General features: G+C 37.7%; 1 protein-coding gene across 4 annotated transcripts in view; it reads left to right on the top strand.

Annotated features, from left to right (window-relative positions):
- Positions 1-17,402, top strand: part of PTPRD (protein tyrosine phosphatase receptor type D) — a 2,145,247-nt gene that overhangs the window by 2,094,507 nt on the left and 33,338 nt on the right. For all 4 annotated transcript variants that reach the window (XM_082611189.1, XM_082611192.1, XM_082611191.1 and 1 more), the window contains 2 exons: positions 2,032-2,151; positions 2,668-2,822. In XM_082611189.1, coding sequence (XP_082467315.1) covers positions 2,032-2,151; positions 2,668-2,822 — 275 coding nt within the window. The remainder of the gene's footprint in view (positions 1-2,031; positions 2,152-2,667; positions 2,823-17,402) is intronic.

Below are 17,402 nucleotides of genomic sequence, written 5' to 3' on the forward strand. Positions count from 1 at the left end.
GCAGTGAGACATCAACTTGACATCTATTTCATGGTTTAAAACGGAGCCTTTGACTTAATTTATGTGATTTATTTTCCATCTGAATTATGGCTACTTAAGTAGTGTTGGCTCTATTAGGGTAGTAGCCTTTGATAAGTTTATCCAGATACTACTTGGGTTTTAATGGATGGCCAGAGAACATATAGAGGTACCCAACCCTGGTCTTGCTACATCAATATTCTCCTTAAAGAACTGTCTTCCCCTTGTGTTATTTTTAACTTAGAACATATGACAGAAATATAAAACAGAAGAATATTTTGTGCATCTAGAAAATGCAAGTCTTTTAAAAAAAATCTTACTAAGACACAAAGTCTCCATTTTACTGTGAACCACTTTTGTTTGTTTTTCATAAAATAGATAATGTTTGTGTGGGTCTCACAGTTGAAATAAAGGCACAGAAGTCAAACCTTGAGAATGCAGTCTCTGCTTTACTGTGTAACTGTACCTTCTCTTTTATCTAGTCTAGGAAATTGTGTAGAGGATTAACCCTCTCCCTTTTCAGAACATCCAGTATCTAGAAAGAGGCTGAGTCCTTTGAGAAGCAGATGCTTTAGGTGTGAAACAGAAAATTACAATATTATTCACAGAATGCTAGTAATATTTATATTCAACATAAAAGCAAATAATTATCTAGTCATTCTATTCACTGGGCCAAAAAATTCTAGTATCTATGTGAATAATGCCTCATTGCTTTTGCTTAAATCCAAAGATTGTAACTTTCACATATTTCTTTTTCAAGTAGAAGATGTACTTTCTAATATAAAATACTACTAGGTTTCTTTACCTAGAGAAATGTATTTTAGTTGGCTTCAATTAAGAACTACTCCCATTTTTTTTCTTTTAATGTGAGATAGAAAGGGTAAATATATTCTGATCTATGGTCTTACTAGAAAATATAGTGTTGTCTTTGCTATTTTTCATTACGATTTTTAATGCCCAAAGGACACATTCAGTAAATTTGAGGCTTACTGCAGACTTGGAATTATTCTTTGTTGCATGTTGAACTAATTGGGTTGAATACTTTTATGTGCTTTTATTGTTCAACTCCACATAATAATTGTAGATTATTCATCTGAAATGAATGGATTTTAAATTATTTAAACTTTGCCACTGCTAGCGTGTGACCCTTTGAGACTTTTTAAAGAACAGACAGCTCTTTTCCCCCTAGACTTTACAGATTTAATTTGTTTTTGATACACATACCATTTATCTTATATTAAAAAATTCTGTGTTGTTTGTTATACTTTGATAGATTTACAAATTATTTCTACTTTTCTTTAAACAAGCATATTTGGAGATGGTGATAGCTCAAGATGAAATAGGTTGTGCCTTTTAAACCTTGATGGATGAACACTAACTATCTCACCATGTCATTTAAGTGCCTAAGTGTAACCTTTCAGAAATGATTCTTTTTTTTTTTTTTTTTTTTTTTTTTTTTTTTCCTTTTTGCGGTATGCGGGCCTCTCACTGCTGTGGCCTCTCCCGTTGCGGAGCACAGGCTCCGGACGCGCAGGCCCAGCGGCCATGGCTCACGGGCCCAGCCGCTCCGCGGCATATGGGATCCTCCCAGACCGGGGCACGAACCCGTATCCCCTGCATCGGCAGGCGGACTCTCAACCACTGCGCCACCAGGGAGGCCCTCAGAAATGATTCTTAATGTCTATCTCAGAACAAATTTGTGTTTTCTTTTCAAGTACTCTGAAGTTTCAAATACCTCTCTCCTTATTTTACTCAGTGACAATCTGCAATTTATTTTTCTCCCGGAAAATTGAATCTGTTACTGCTTAGTATTCCTACCAGTTTGAAAAATGTGGTTTACATTGGCATCAGAGCAGCAATTTACATATATTGGGATAACAAGAATGCACGCCAGAAAAAGATCAACATAAAATGAAATGCAGAAAGGCTGTTTTCCTTCAACAGCAACTCAAAATAAAACTAATAGAGAAATTGATGAGGATCTGCCCTAAATGTGTCACTTGTTTCTTCTAGGTGAAGTGTGACCAGTATTGGCCCAGTAGAGGCACAGAAACCCATGGGCTTGTCCAAGTGACGCTGCTAGATACCGTGGAGCTGGCCACGTATTGTGTTCGAACGTTTGCACTTTACAAGGTTTGCTTTTTATTTTTTTTCCTCCCTTTCCCCTTTCCATTATTTAAAGAAAACTTCTTTTGAAAAATCGAATATCTCAAGGCTTTACTTAAATCTTGATTCTACTGGCAACAATGAAGAATGAAATAATTCTTCCATTATCGCTCAGCAATTTTTCTCCTTGTCTGGAGATTTATCAGTAAATATGGAACTCTTGCTCTGAATGAAAGTCTCAGCAAATGAAGAATAGGTGAAGAAGAACTAGTTCTTTCTGTAAAATGTAACAGGGGTGCTCTTGATAGTTAAACCTGAAAAATGAATGCTTCTCACCTAGGAATTTTGTCTTCCTGAGCAAATATTTGTCATTTACAGATAGCTTGAGGTATATAACTCCAAAGAGTGTGTCTTCCCAAAGGATATAGGGTGGGGGAAGGAATTAAGATAGCACATCTTTGTGTTACCTCTTGCATGTTATTACTCATCATTACAATCTGAGGCTAGGAACACAGAATTTCAGCCAGTGTTCCTACTTCACAGAATGGTTCAAGTGAGAAGAGAGAAGTAAGACAATTCCAGTTCACCGCCTGGCCTGATCACGGTGTTCCAGAACACCCAACACCTTTTCTAGCTTTCTTACGGAGAGTCAAAACCTGTAACCCTCCTGATGCAGGTCCGATGGTTGTGCACTGCAGGTAAGAACCTCTGAGAGCATTTTTCTTGTAGTCAGAAGGTTTGTGGGGAGACAGAAAACTGAAGGATGACTCATTGGATATTCTGTTTCCAACCTCTTGATATTCTGGGATAGCAACTGCCTTCATAAAGAATACAGGTAGTCTTTTTTGGTCAAAGGAGGCCTCTACTAACATAAATAGGAAGAAATTGATACAGTGCATACCCCCCCTGGGAGATAAAGGCAACTATGATCCATGGTATTTTCTCTTTAGAGCAAAAATAAATACATTCTTTCAAAAAATATGTATGTATGAATTGTTTGACAGGCTCTTGTGGGCTGGGCTGATACAACCTTTTTACTATTTATAGGGAAAAAGTGCTGAACAAAATATTGATAATATTGTAAACATACAAGCTTGGAGAGATAATTTCTTACTGCATATTAGTATTATCAAGTCACATATAGAAAATATACTATTTTGAGCTTTAAATTTTTATTTAATAAAATATATACGAAGATCTATAGTTCGGAAGAATTTATTTTATGTACTAGGAGGTAATGAACCCATATTTCTCTTGAAATGTATAATTTATTATTTTTTACTTTTAATGCTAACATTCTCTATATCATCGCTCAGATTCTACTATATGTAAGTGTTCATACATTTATAATACTAAACTGATGTCTTCTAGTCTCCTGGATTCCTCTCAAGTATCATTATTAACAGATTATTAAAGATATCTAGTCAGATTCTGTTTATTACTATATAAATTACGGTTCATGTAACTTCATAAGACTTTTTTGTAACCTAAGTAATTCAAATATGAGAGAACACGGCTGCTTGCACAGATAAGTAAATTCATAGTTTGGAAGTACATCAAAGAGGAAAGGAAGCATCTATCATAAACCAATTCTATCATTACTTAATAGTATAACTCATTCACATCCCATATTATACTATAGCACAATGTAGTAGATCTTAGAAATAGGGTCTATTTTTATAAAAAGTTGAGGACAATGGATGGATCAGAATAAAAGCAATAAAATTCACCTGACTAATCCACGCTAGAGGGGTAATTGTTAAACAATGGCCTGGCAAATTCCAAGCAAGATAATGTTTAATTTCTTTTTTCCAGCATTTTTCCCCAACAAAAATGAATAATAACATTACCTTATATTCATTGAGTATTTACAAATTCCAAAGCACTCCCCCACGCTCTACTGTGTCTGACGTTCTTAACAATATGGCAGGTTGAGAAGAGAACATAAGAGAGGCTACAGTGTTTGATTCAAGTAAGATAGCTAAGAAGGTGGAGGTACAATCAGCCTCACCTTATAATTAAGTTCTTGCTCCTCTTTAATCAGGACAGGGGCCTTTGAGGACCTGCCACTATGTTGCAGTTTTCTGCATGATTCTGAAACAGTATAAATTATTGTTATTAACTTGAGCAAATTATTATTAATTGAACAAATACTTTTGCATCATGAAATCAGATTTCTGGTTGGTTTCAGCAGGCAGTCTGTGTACTCTGTTATACATGTTTGCAGACCTCAAAGAGCCACTGAACCTGGTTACACGGTGCCCCTGCTCAGCACAAAATCAACTTGATTGTGAAGTTCACACATGAAATGGTTTCAGATGGAGTCTGGACATAGGAGAGAAAACGGAGAGTTTGGCCTAACTCAAGAAATGTTGCCTTCATATGCCTACTGGCAAAAATGCAATTCATGCAGATGCATACATGCATACACACAGATGTATGTGTGTTTATGTACATACACACAAACACATATACATTTTCTATATATAAAATAATAGGAACAAAAATTAGGGAAACCTAACTTGGAAGTTTTCATTGAAAAGAAGTGTTATGATATTTGCACTGTATTTTGAAATATAGTACGTTCCCTCTTTCAAAATGTGCTTCCCACTTCTATAACTGAAAGTGGAGGCCCTGGAAAACTAAAATAAATAGAATGATAATTTTAAAAATTCAATTTACCCTCTGTTGATCATAAGCAAGGTATGAGGCTTTATGATAGGTACTTGGAGGGCTCCAAAAATCTTTGCAAGCAAGTAGGAGAGATAAGATAGCTATAATGCCTTATTTTGAGAAAATACATACTTTCCCCCCCAACACACACCCCGATGTTATGTTAAGCCACCTGGACTCACCTCTGAGAGATACAGACAACTCAGGAGAAATAAAGACACAAAGATTAATGTGGAGAGCTAATAGCTGCTGACATTTGGAAGTGCTATGCCTGAGGCTCCAGAGAAGCTAGTATTGAAACAAACAACAGAAGAGTTGGTATATTGGTGGAAGAAATTTGTTAGCCACTTTGAAACAGTGAAGGAAAGATGCAGCATAAGCTGAGCTCTGGGAAACGATCTGTGTTCACCCAAAGGTAACCTCACGTCTGATAAGAAATCTTGGTCTCTTTGAGAGAGGCCACATCCACACTGCCAACTTCCAAAGCATCCCGAATCTTTGACTTGGTTACCAGTATGTTAAAACCCAAGAGCATAATTTTTCTGACCGAGTGGCAGTGGATAGTCATTTGAGATAACAACTGCTCCTGTGGTATCCCAGAAAAGCTGGTTTAAAAATCATCTCTAAGCAGGAAGGAAAGTATGCAGAAAGTGACACTAGCCATGTCACAAAGGGATCCTGATTAGTTACCATGATCATGTTGTAGATAATCATAGAAAATACACTGGAGTTTAAACACTGCATTTCATGCTGTGATTTCTCTTATGATGGACTTGAATTTTTTTCTCTGTAATGAAGTAGTGACAAAGTCAAAGTAGTGACAAAGTCAAAGTAAGTCCAAGCCTTCTGCCAAACAGATCCTGTGACAAAGGAAGAGTTTCTAAAAGAAGTCTGGTGGTAGACAAAAAAAGAGGATGGGACTGGAAAAAGAGAAAATTCATTTTCCTCCAAGAGTTTTGTCTTAAGTAATAAACATGACAGGACTAAAAAGCCATTATGAATAAAATAAATTCTAACAATCAATAATAAAAAAGAGTTATGAGAATAGACTAGTGCAACAAGCAGAGACAAGACCTTGGAAGGTCGAGGAGAAGGACAGAGTCTACCGCATTCCTAAAAGAGGGAATGTCTGGTTCAACAGACACAGGAGAAAAGACCAACGCTAGCCATCAGTCACTTCACACAGAACATGTAATCTCAACTTTAAGAGTGCACAGTCTGGAGTGATAGACTGCCTGGGTAAAACTCTGGTTTGTTCACTTATTGGCTGTGTGCCTCTGGGCAAGTTATTTCCTATCTGTTAGCCTCTCTTTCTTCACCTGTAAAATGGGGTAACACTACTCATAGCAATAAGAATTTGATGAAGATTTTTTTTTTCATACTTAGATTTTATTTTATTTTTTTTATTAGTTTCTGCTTTATAACAAAGTGAATCAGTCATACATATACATCTGTTCCCACATCCCTTCCCTCATGCATCTCCCTCCTTCCCACCCTCCCCATCCCACCCCTCCAGGCGGTCACAAAGCACCGAGCTGATCTCCCTGTGCTCTGCGGCTGCTTCCCACTATCTATCTACCTTACGTTTGGTAGTGTATATATGTCCATGCCTCTTTTTCGCTTTGTCACAGCTTACCCTTCCCCCTCCCCATATCCTCAAGTCCATTCTCAAGTAGGTCTGTGTCTTTATTCCCGTTTTACCCCTAGGTTCTTCATGACATTTTTTAAATTCCATATATATGTGTTAGCATACGGTATTTGTCTTTCTCTTTCTGACTTACTTCACTCTGTATGACAGACTCTAGGTCTATCCACCTCATTACAAATAGCTCAGTTTCGTTTCTTTTTATGGCTGAGTAATATTCCATTGTATATATGTGCCACATCTTCTTTATCCATTCATCCGATGATGGACACTTAGGTTGTTTCCAGCTCCGGGCTATTGTGAATAGAGCTGCAATGAACATTTTGGTACATGTCTCTTTTTGAATTATGGTTTTCTCAGGGTATATGCCTAGTAGTGGGATTGCTGGGTCATATGGTAGTTCTATTTTTAGTTTTTTAAGGAACCTCCATACTGTTCTCCATAGTGGCTGTACCAATTCACATTCCCACCAGCAGTGCAAGAGTGTTCCCTTTTCTCCACACCCTCTCCAGCATTTATTGTTTCTAGATTTCTTGATGATGGCCATTCTGACTGGTGTGAGATGATATCTCATTGTAGTTTTGATTTGCATTTCTCTAATGATTAATGATGTTGAGCATTCTTTCATGTGTTTGTTGGCAGTCTGTATATCTTCTTTGGAGAAATGCCTATTTAAGTCTTCTGCCCATTTTTGGATTGGGTTGTTTGTTTTTTTGCTATTGAGCTGCATGAGCTGTTTATAAATTTTGGAGATTAATCCTTTGTCAGTTGCTTCATTGGCAAATATTTTCTCCCATTCTGAGGGTTGTCTTTTGGTCTTGTTTATGGTTTCCTTTGCTGTGCAAAAGCTTTGAAGTTTCATTAGGTCCCATTTGTTTATCTTTGTTTTTATTTCCATTTGTCTAGGAGGTGGGTCCAAAAGGATCTTGCTGTGATTTATGTCATAGAGTGTTCTGCCTATGTTTTCCTCTAGGAGTTCGATAGTTTCTGGCCTTACATTTAAGTCTTTAATCCATTTTGAGCTTATTTTTGTGTATGGTGTTAGGGAATGATCTAATCTCAAACATTTACATGTCCCTGTCCAGTTTTCCCAGCACCACTTATTGAAGAGGCTGTCCTTTCTCCACTGTACATTCCTGCCTCCTTTATCAAAGATAAGTTGGCCATATGTGCGTGGGTTTATCTCTGGGCTTTCTATCCTGATCCACTGATCTATCTTTCTGTTTTTATGCCAGTACCACGCTGTCTTAATTACTGTAGCTTTGTAGTATAGTCTGAAGTCAGGGAGCCTGATTCCTCCAGCTCCGTTTTTCGTTCTCAAGATTGCTTTGGCTATTCGGGGTCTTTTGTTTTTCCAAACAAATTTTGAAATTTTTTGTTCTAGTTCTGTGAAAAATGCCAGTGGTAGTTTGATAGGGATTGCATTGAATCTGTAGATTGCTTTGGGTAGTAGAGTCATTTTCACAATATTGATTCTTCCAATCCAGGAGCATGGTATATCTCTCCATCTATTTGTATCATCTTTAATTTCTTTCATCAGTGTCTTATAATTTTCTGCATACAGGTCTTTTGTCTCCTTAGGTAGGTTTATTCCTAGATATTTTAAGGAATTTGATGAAGATTAAATGAAATGATATACCTAAAGCACTTAGGACGGGGCTTTTTATATAGAAGTATGCAAGAATGTTAAATTATTCATATATTAATTATTGAGTGAGTTTTCAAAGATATATTTGTATTTCTAACTCTAGGGAGAAAAATTCAACATGAACTTGGATATTATCTATATGACATGAGCCATCCATCCTATGAATAACCAGATGTTTATAAATATCCAAATATTTAATTGAATTTATTTAATTGAATAGATTTTTAAAATTTAGATATTTTCCATCATGGAAATGCCATCAGCTATTTTACAGTGACAGAGAACATTTTAAAGCTATGGGTTAGAATCTTTTATAATAATAAATCTGTTCTCAGAAAGACCTAAGAAACCATTGAACTCTTAAAATGATGCTGTTAAGGATACATAGAAATTAATGCTGTGGTTCTTAAGGCCTTCAAGATAAAGACTGAATTTAGCATTACATTCACGGCCATTTATCATCAAGGTCCTTCATGCCTCACTGTTCACTCTCTCAGCCACCTCCCACTAGGTATACATTCCAAGTACTTTCATCTCTGGCCCTCGGCAAATGATGTTTATCCACTCTAGAATTTCACCTAGTTCCCTTTTCTACCTGATGATGTGCAACCCTGATTCATAATCGAACTTAAATAGTACTTCCTATGTGTATTGCAAAGGCTGCAGACTGGCCTCAGATGATTTTGTTAATATACATGGTAATTTTTTTTTTAACTTCGAACTTGAATGCCTTTAAGCTGGCATGAACTATCCAGTTTTCCAAACCCTCCCCATTCTTTTTTTTATTTTTATTTTTACACACAACTCAGCTCATCTATTTATAGGAATTGCTTCATCTTGTAGACATTTGAGGAAACCCTGGAGAAAATTTTTAAGCTCATTCCCCATTCCTCTTCCCACAGGAAGAACTGAACTTTCTATCCTCTCAGCTCTCATAAAATAGTTTTACACTTAGCCTATTCGGCTGTCTGTGTGCAGATCACATATGCCTTGCAGTCGTAGAGGGCATGGGCTATAGATTATGCACGATTGTATCTGAGCACTTACATTGTAGTAGGTGCTCAATAGTTGCTTGCTGAAGTTAACCAAATTCCATATGGCGTTTCAGGAATTTTTTTTACAGAAACAGTATGATAATTTCAAGGCTGGACTGGTTTTGGGTTTTGATTTTTTTAATAGGAGACTATATTTTTGTCTCCTTAACGTTGGAGTAATTTTTTTTTACAGCTTAATTATTTTAAGTTGCCTTTATCTTTCTAATACCTGTTTCTGAATCCCTTTTTCTACTACTGTACATTTTATGTCCTTTCCCACATGCCCTTCATTCTATGATTAAATATAGACATAGGTCTCTGCTTTTGTGTCAAAATAATAGTTAAGGATATTGAACCCTTAATCGACATCAAGTAATCTTTCCTCTAACTGGAGAGGCCCTCCTCTAAGTGTTGTATGTGTGTTATGGCATTTTCCCCCAAGCATCTACAGAGATAGGAACCTTATTCTCCCATTGCACACATACAAAAAAAAACACAGGCCAAGAAAAGTCAACTTAATTGTCTGAACTCTTGCCATAGCGGTGCCAAAGCAATTATATGCCCCAGGCTGCCTGGCCGTATGGATCAAGTAAATTCTCCAGTTTATACATCACTTGATGGTCCTCAGCTTCTCCTCTGGCCAGCCACGTGGAGGGCCTTTCACTTTTCGACTTAACCTGATGATTTGGTCAGCAGAGCCACTCCTTCCTTTCTGACTCCACCTCACAGTGCATATTCTAGCCTGTATTTCACTCTTTCTATACCAAAGGTGATTGCCAGCAAGTGAGTCTCTTCTACCACTCAGTCATTTTAACATAATCACAACAGCTACCAATTACTGAGCCATTACTATTTTCCAAGCAACACTAAGCACTTAAGTGTTGACTCATTTAATCCACAAAACAATATATTTTACTTGTAAAGCACATTTAAGCACAGGGACGTCATAGGTGATTTGCTCAAGGTCAAGCAGCTCATAAATTGAGGACTTATTTCAAAGTCCATGACCTGCTTACCCATCATTGTATCCAGTTCAGACTCTTTTTGTTGCAGAAAGTACCTTAGTTCCTTACGCATATCGTCTTACAACATATTTGTTGACCACATGGTTGTCAGGAGGATATTTGCCATTATCTCTTTACAAATATCTACTCAGTGCTAGAGACACGCAATATTTTTTCTCCTTATTTATAAAATTTGGTTTTGAAAGAGACTAAGGGAGAGAAGTTTCAGGCTATTTATTTTCACAGACGTTATACTTTATATTTCCCCATATTATTTCAATCTTCCTCTTAGAAAATAAAGACACTTTGTGTCTTTTTTTCTTTCCTTTTTGAGCCTTATTCTTTGTGTGTTTTCTTTTGGGTTTGTTTTTGTTTTTGTTTTTATTTAGAATTGGTGGTTTATATTCTACTAGTACCAAAGGTATACAACAACCAATTTGCTAAGTAGTTGCTTCTTGTTAGGAGTGAATAAATTGGGATGAAGCTATAATCTTATTGAGTCAATTATAAAACCTTGACTCAAGATACTAACTGCGAGTCACATTAACCCCTTTTAGGACCAGGGGAATATACTTTCTTCATAGGAGAAATGTATTCGTTTATGAATAAATGTGAAAGAAGGATAGATCAAGACCCCCTACCCCTGCATCTGTCTTTTAAATGAAACAATCCCAAGGGGAGTGAAATAGATCTTCTGAGGGTAATTTAAATATTTTACATCATAGAATCAAACCAGTCTTCAAAACTGAAAGGAACAGGAACTGTGGGCCAGAAGTAGATAATGTCCTAGAAGCATCAATGGGCCACTAAGGGTGACCCAGTAAAAATCAAATGACAATTTGGGGTTGGAAAGATTCCCAAGATCTAATCTTCATAATATTTTTTGACTTTATAGGTGAAAGCAGAACCAAGAAACTACTTAGATCATATTCATAGCATAACCACTTACTCCTAATTCCAGCCCAATATGGACAAAAATAGCCTTTTCAAGGTCAAGGGATTTTGGAAAGCATTGCATATGAGCATAAAAATAAAAGACCTGTGATCCAAAGGAGCTAAGAGTGCTGTGGAAAATTGTTTAATGCACTTTTAACCATTCATTCTAAATTCCATCCTTGATTCTTCCCAATGTTCCATTCAAATGTCTCTTTAGATCAAAGACCATAAGTACTGCCAAAGCATGTGATAGTTTTGAGATGCTGACAAGTGTGAACCATAGACCCATATTTTCCTTAAACCTGGGATTCATTTTCATGTCTAAGTTAAGTAATAAGAGAAGCTAGCCTTCCACAGATGAAAGACTGGATTGTTTAAAGTACCAACATCTCTGGATAAGAAAATGGATGGAATATACAAATTATGTCCTTATTTATGGAAATATTTTAAGGAGAGGAGAAATAATTATTATACCTTGTGGAAACTATTATGCCCGGTTCTGTTCTTATATATCAATAACTCTGCATAAAAAAAGCAAATTTTTAGTTTATGAAACAACATGGTGATACAAAACAGGAGGCCAGATCTTCAACATTCTGATGGCAGAATCCTATAAGAGAAAAATGCCTTACCTCCACTGAAATAGTTTAAAAGTAATTGACTCAAAAGAAAATATTAAAAGAAATTACACAGTGGCCCCCATAGATGTAACATTTAAAACACACACTGAAGGAGTTTGGGGCACTGGCTGTCTGATGAAATGGAAAATTTGTTTGGAAAAAAGCATTATAAAGGCAGTAGAGGAGAGGTGAGACCAATATTATAAGAAACTAACTTCAAAGTCATATATTAGGTCTATAATATGAAAAGTCCCTTCCAGGGCAACTGAGAAACTATCACCTTACCATTCTCATTCCATCCCCAAGAAGGGCAACCAAATCACTTTTGTGTAGGAATGTGACAATTTAAGAGCATCTTCCCACCATTTATTGGATTTAATCCTTATAAGCAGAATGGTAGGTTGCATTATTACCATCCTCACCATACAGATAAGGAAACTGAGACTGAAAAGTCTCAATTTGCTATAGTGACTTGCTGTAGACCACATTTTTAACTAGTTTTATGATTCAAGGGGTGAGAACCAATGTTTTATGATTCAAGGTCTTCTCCTCTTACCTTAACTGCCATTCTCTATTTTGCTCACTTTATGTTATACACATGAGAGCAGACCTGTCCCCAGCCAATAACAAAGCTGGCTTTTAGCAGACCTGAAAGCCCCTTTGGGGGCAGCACTGCATGGTGGTGAAGACTGTGCACTTGAAATCAGCTTTCTAGAGTTCAAATCTCAGCTGCACCATTTACTACATCTCTGACCTTGGGCAAGTTAATTAACCTTTCTAAGCCTTGACTTCTGTTCAGTAAAGTGGGGATAATAGTAGTATGTCCTTTGTAGTATTGTTTATAAAGATTAAATAAGATATGTCTACAGTGATAATTGGCCAGCTATCAGCCACATAGGAGTCAATAAATGTTTATATTTTTTGATGTTTTTATTATCATTAAAACACATTATGTGTTTTACCTCACATAAAATAGGTGGTTGTTTAAATTGGCTTTATTATTAAAAAACAACAAAGAATACTATCAAACAACAAAGAAGAAACGTGAGCTTGACTTCTATGTAATTTGTGATTTAGTAGAAGAATAGAAAATGAATGCGTGTGTGTGCATTAACCTAGAAAGTGAGTAGCAACTAGAATATTTAACACTTTAAAAATGCATAAGCACTGTAATAATTATTTAATTGAACTGAAAAAAAATCTTATTAGAATGGATTGTTACTGTAATACCAGTTTTCTCAGCCTCAGCACTGTTGACATTTGAGTCATGAAACTTTTGTTTTCAGGGACTATCCTGTGCATTGTAGGGGGTTTAGCAGGATCCCTGGCCTCTGCCCACCAGATATCAATAGCACCCTCCCAACAGCTGTGACAGTCAAAAATGTCTTCAGTCATTGCTGAATGTCCCCTTGGGGGCAAAGTCACCCCTAGTTGAGAACCACTGCTATATGGCAATGAAACTGATTTTTGATTGTAGCAGAATGTATGCATCCAAGTGATAGCCCACCTCAAAGCTTTAAAACTTGAAAAAACCTTCTTTGAATGGCTCTCTTATTATAAGCATTAGGAAAACTTCTCTCTGAGACTTACATTAAGAGTCACTTTTTAACTCACATAGGGAACAAAGCTTATTACTTAAAAAATCACCCAAAATTCCCTACCTTGATCATCTACCATACAAACCAAAGACTTGGCTCTAGATGTCTCTTGGTACTTAAAAAATAAACAATTCCAACATCAGTAATTATCAGAGAAATGCAAATCAAAAGTACAGTGAGCTATCACATCACACAGGTCAGAATGGCCATCATCAAAAAGTCTACAAACAATAAATGCTGGAGAGGGTGTGGAGAAAAGGGAACCCTCCTGCACTGTTGGTGGGAATGTAAATTGATACAGCCACTGTGGAAAACAGTACGGAGATTCCTTAAAAAACTAAAAACAAAACTACCATATGACCCAACAATCCCACTCCTGGGCACGTATCTGGAGAAAACCATAATCTGAAAAAATACATGCACTCCAATGTTTACTGCAGCACTATTTACAATAGCCAAGACATGGAAGCAGCCTAAATGTCCACTGACAGACGAATGGATAAAGAACATGTGGAATATACAATGGAATATTATCCAGCTATAAAAAAGAATGAAATAATGCCATTTGCAGGAACATGGATGAACCTAGAGATTATCATAGTAAGTGAAGTAAGTCAGGCAGAGAAAGACAAATATATCACTCAAATGTGGAATCTAATTTTAAAAAAATGATACAAATGAACTTATTTATAAAACAGAAACAAATTTACAGATATCGAAAACGAACTTATGGTTACCAAAGGGGAAACGTGGGGGAGGGATAAATTAGGAGCTTGAGATTAATGTGTACACACTACTATATATAAGATAGATAACCAACAAGGAGCTGCTGTGTAGCACAGGGAACTCTACTTAACATTCTCTGATAACCTATATGAGAAAAGAATCTGAAAAAGAAGGAATAGATGTATATGGATAACTGAATCACTTTGCTGTACACCTAAAACTAACACAACATTGTAAATAAACTATACTCCAATTAAAAAAGAAAATATCCACCTCCAAGGACAAAAATTCGCCACCATTAGGAAATTCAAAAGAACAGGCGATAGGCTTTTAACTCTGCTGCCAAAAAGGAGGTCCAAAAAAACTTTTTTTTTTTTTGCGGTACACGGGCCTCCCACTGCTGTGGCCTCTCCCGTTGCGGAGCACAGGCTCCGGATGCGCAGGCTCAGCGGCCATGGCTCACAGGCCCAGCCGCTCCGCGGCATGTGGGATCTTCCCGGACCGGGGCACGAACCCGTGTCCCCTGCATCGGCAGGCAGACTCTCAACCACTGCGCCACCAGGGAAGCCCCAAAGGTGGCTACTTTTAAAAGCCATGCTCTTTGGGCTTGATCAATGCTGACCTTTTTTGCCAGGATATCAGTCACATTGCTTCGTATCCATACTTGGTATGAACGTCCTGCATTCTGGCAGTTCGGAATGCCCCTAAGTGTCAGATGACTCAGTGGCTGTCCCCTTTTTCAAAATCTAGTGGAGGCCAAAATAAAAGATTAGATGGGTAGAAGAAAAGTGAGTCATAATGTCTGACCCCCTGCCCAAGCTTGCAGGTCCTGAAATCCCTTGCTCTTTGATTTTTGGGGATAGATATTTCTGGGATAGCACACTGTGTTTTTAAATCACAGGTTTTATTGAAGATAAGTTTTTTGTGAAATAAACACTTTTCACTTATATTTTTCTATACCTTTTTCCAAGAGGCCTAAGCAGTCTCTCTCTTTCCATCTCACCTCCCTCTATACTTCTACCACTTTCTCCCCTCCAAAAAAAAATCCTTCTCTATCTTTCATTCCATTGAGAGAGGGTCAGCAGTTGAGACTTTCACTGGCCAAAGTGGAGCTTGTAGTGTCTATGGTATATATCTAAGCAGGTAAAAAAGGTGACCTAGATGAAATGGGGCATGATTAACTGTGGCTCTTTCATTTTAATGATAAAGGGTAAAGAGCTACTTGTTCAAATTGTTTTTGGTGTTTGAAAGGCAAGGATTATGAGAATTATGATTATTACAAGAAAGTATTTTCTCTCTCTATTCTTTTTTTTCAGTTTGGGTTGGTTTTGAGCATTGCATCTTTTTTTTTTTAATTGGAATCATATTTCTGTTTCTGATACATCTGCATGTCTTAGGAGCCAGCATCCTTTCTGAAATGGAGGGTATATCTATCACTTAACCATCACTGCTTACAAGTATCAACCCAAACTTAGAGGCTTAAAACTACCACAGCCTGTTATTTCGTACTATTCTGTGGGTCCACTTGGGGCTGGGCAGGGGTTGTCTACTGGTATCTCCTGAGCTCTCCTTTGCAGTCAGCTAGAAGCGCTGAGAAAACGGGGCCTCTCTGTCCCCACAGCCATTCATCCTAGTCTGCTGGTCTCAAGATTCTGGGGATCAAAGGAGAAGCTTCTGAGGCCTTTTGAGGCCAAGGCTTGGAAGTCACCTATCATCCCTTCCACCACATTCTTTTGCTCAGAGCAAGGCAGGGGCCAGCTTAGATTCAAGGAGTGGCCCTTGTTTCTTGATGAAACAAGACTCTACTTCTTGATGAGAGAAGTAGCAAATAATGTGTGACCTCATTTATTCCACCACTGAGTTACATGTTGCTGAACATTATTTAGTTGACTGATGGAGCTCTTCTCCCTCCTCTTACCTCTCATCAGCTTGGCTAAGTCCACTGTGGATTTCCCTCCTGAGGCTGGATGACATGAGCAAAGTACACCCCAAGTCTACGCCAAAATACAGACTTGTGTTTTTTTAAATATATGAAATAGTTTTTTTTTTAGCTTGTGTGGTACGAGAAACTCATACTCTTTACTCCCATTCCATCCTGTCTCAGAAATATTTCCTTTACATATTCCTGTGATTTAGGATTTATTAGGGTTTTAATAGGCTTCTTCTTAAACTCAAAAACTAAGGGAACATGATTTACTCACAGTGAATCATAGACCTGGAAAGGACATTTCAAGCCTCCCAGATACTCTCCCTCCGTTTCTCTCTCTGCATCCTCTCCTCGCTATCCCTTCCCACCCCCTTCCCTTCCCTTGCCACTCCTCTTTAATTTCAGAGATAGGAAAATAAAATGAGGACCAGGAAAGTTGACAACTTTCCCATAGACTCTTGCTGGACTCAAGTCTACTGACTGCTGGTCCAATATGTTTCCCAGTGCATTATAGTCCTTTTAATTGTGTTCAAATTAGTTTGATCAAGGAGTCCCTAACATTTTCTAGCTAAATTAGGAAACTAATCACCTGTATAATGGCAGGAGGCGCTGTGGTTGGAACCAAGATGATCAGAGCAGATAGCTTTGATGCATTAGAGCCAATTAAGTATCACAGATCTTTACGATTATGACTGATTGACAAAAGGGCTAGTGCATAGCTGGGGAGTACCCTGAATGTGCTGGGCACCCAGGTGGTCAGTAAGGCCAGGGCAGCAGAAAATGGTAGAGCAAGGCCAAGAGAGAGCAGGAGAGAATGTCCGAGAGAAACTCATCCTGCTTTGCAGTGATGCCTGGAGCCATGATGGTGGAAATCACTTCAGGCCACTAAAAATGACTTTACATGCTGTCTTGGCAGCCCTGCTCTGGTTCGCAGTGGCTGCTTTGTGTATGTGCTGCTCTCATTGGAGCTCTAGCCTGGCTGTGCCATGGCAGTAGCGTGAGCTTTTATAGTGGCCATATGCCTGGGAGGCTCATCATCTACAGTTTCCTAATTCCAGGCTCCAGCCAAGTACAGCAGATGCTATTGTTACCTCTTCTATTGAATTAAAGTAGGAAGCAAAGAGAGAGAAAAATTTGTCAATATTGTTTTTCTGCTGGAACCGAAATAAAAACTGTGTGTGGTATATTGTCCGATAGCAGCCCATGTGCCAAATCTCCATTTTGTGTAACACACTTACATAAGATAAGAATCTGCCCTTATGTTTCTTAACATAATATAAATGACCTTCTTCCTTCTACTGTAGATGTGTTACAATTATAGCCATTCAAACTTCTCAACTTGGATCTGTGCTGTTTATTGCACTTGCAAACCCTTCGCCTCGGACCATGCCATCTGCTGGGATCACTTGTGTTTCCTTCACACACTCACAGGGTTTGCTTTGTGCCCGAAATCTAACTGTGCAAAAC

The sequence above is a fragment of the Mesoplodon mirus genome (assembly GCF_964341445.2).
Source record: "Mesoplodon mirus genome assembly, chromosome: 1".
NCBI lineage: Eukaryota > Metazoa > Chordata > Mammalia > Artiodactyla > Ziphiidae > Mesoplodon > Mesoplodon mirus.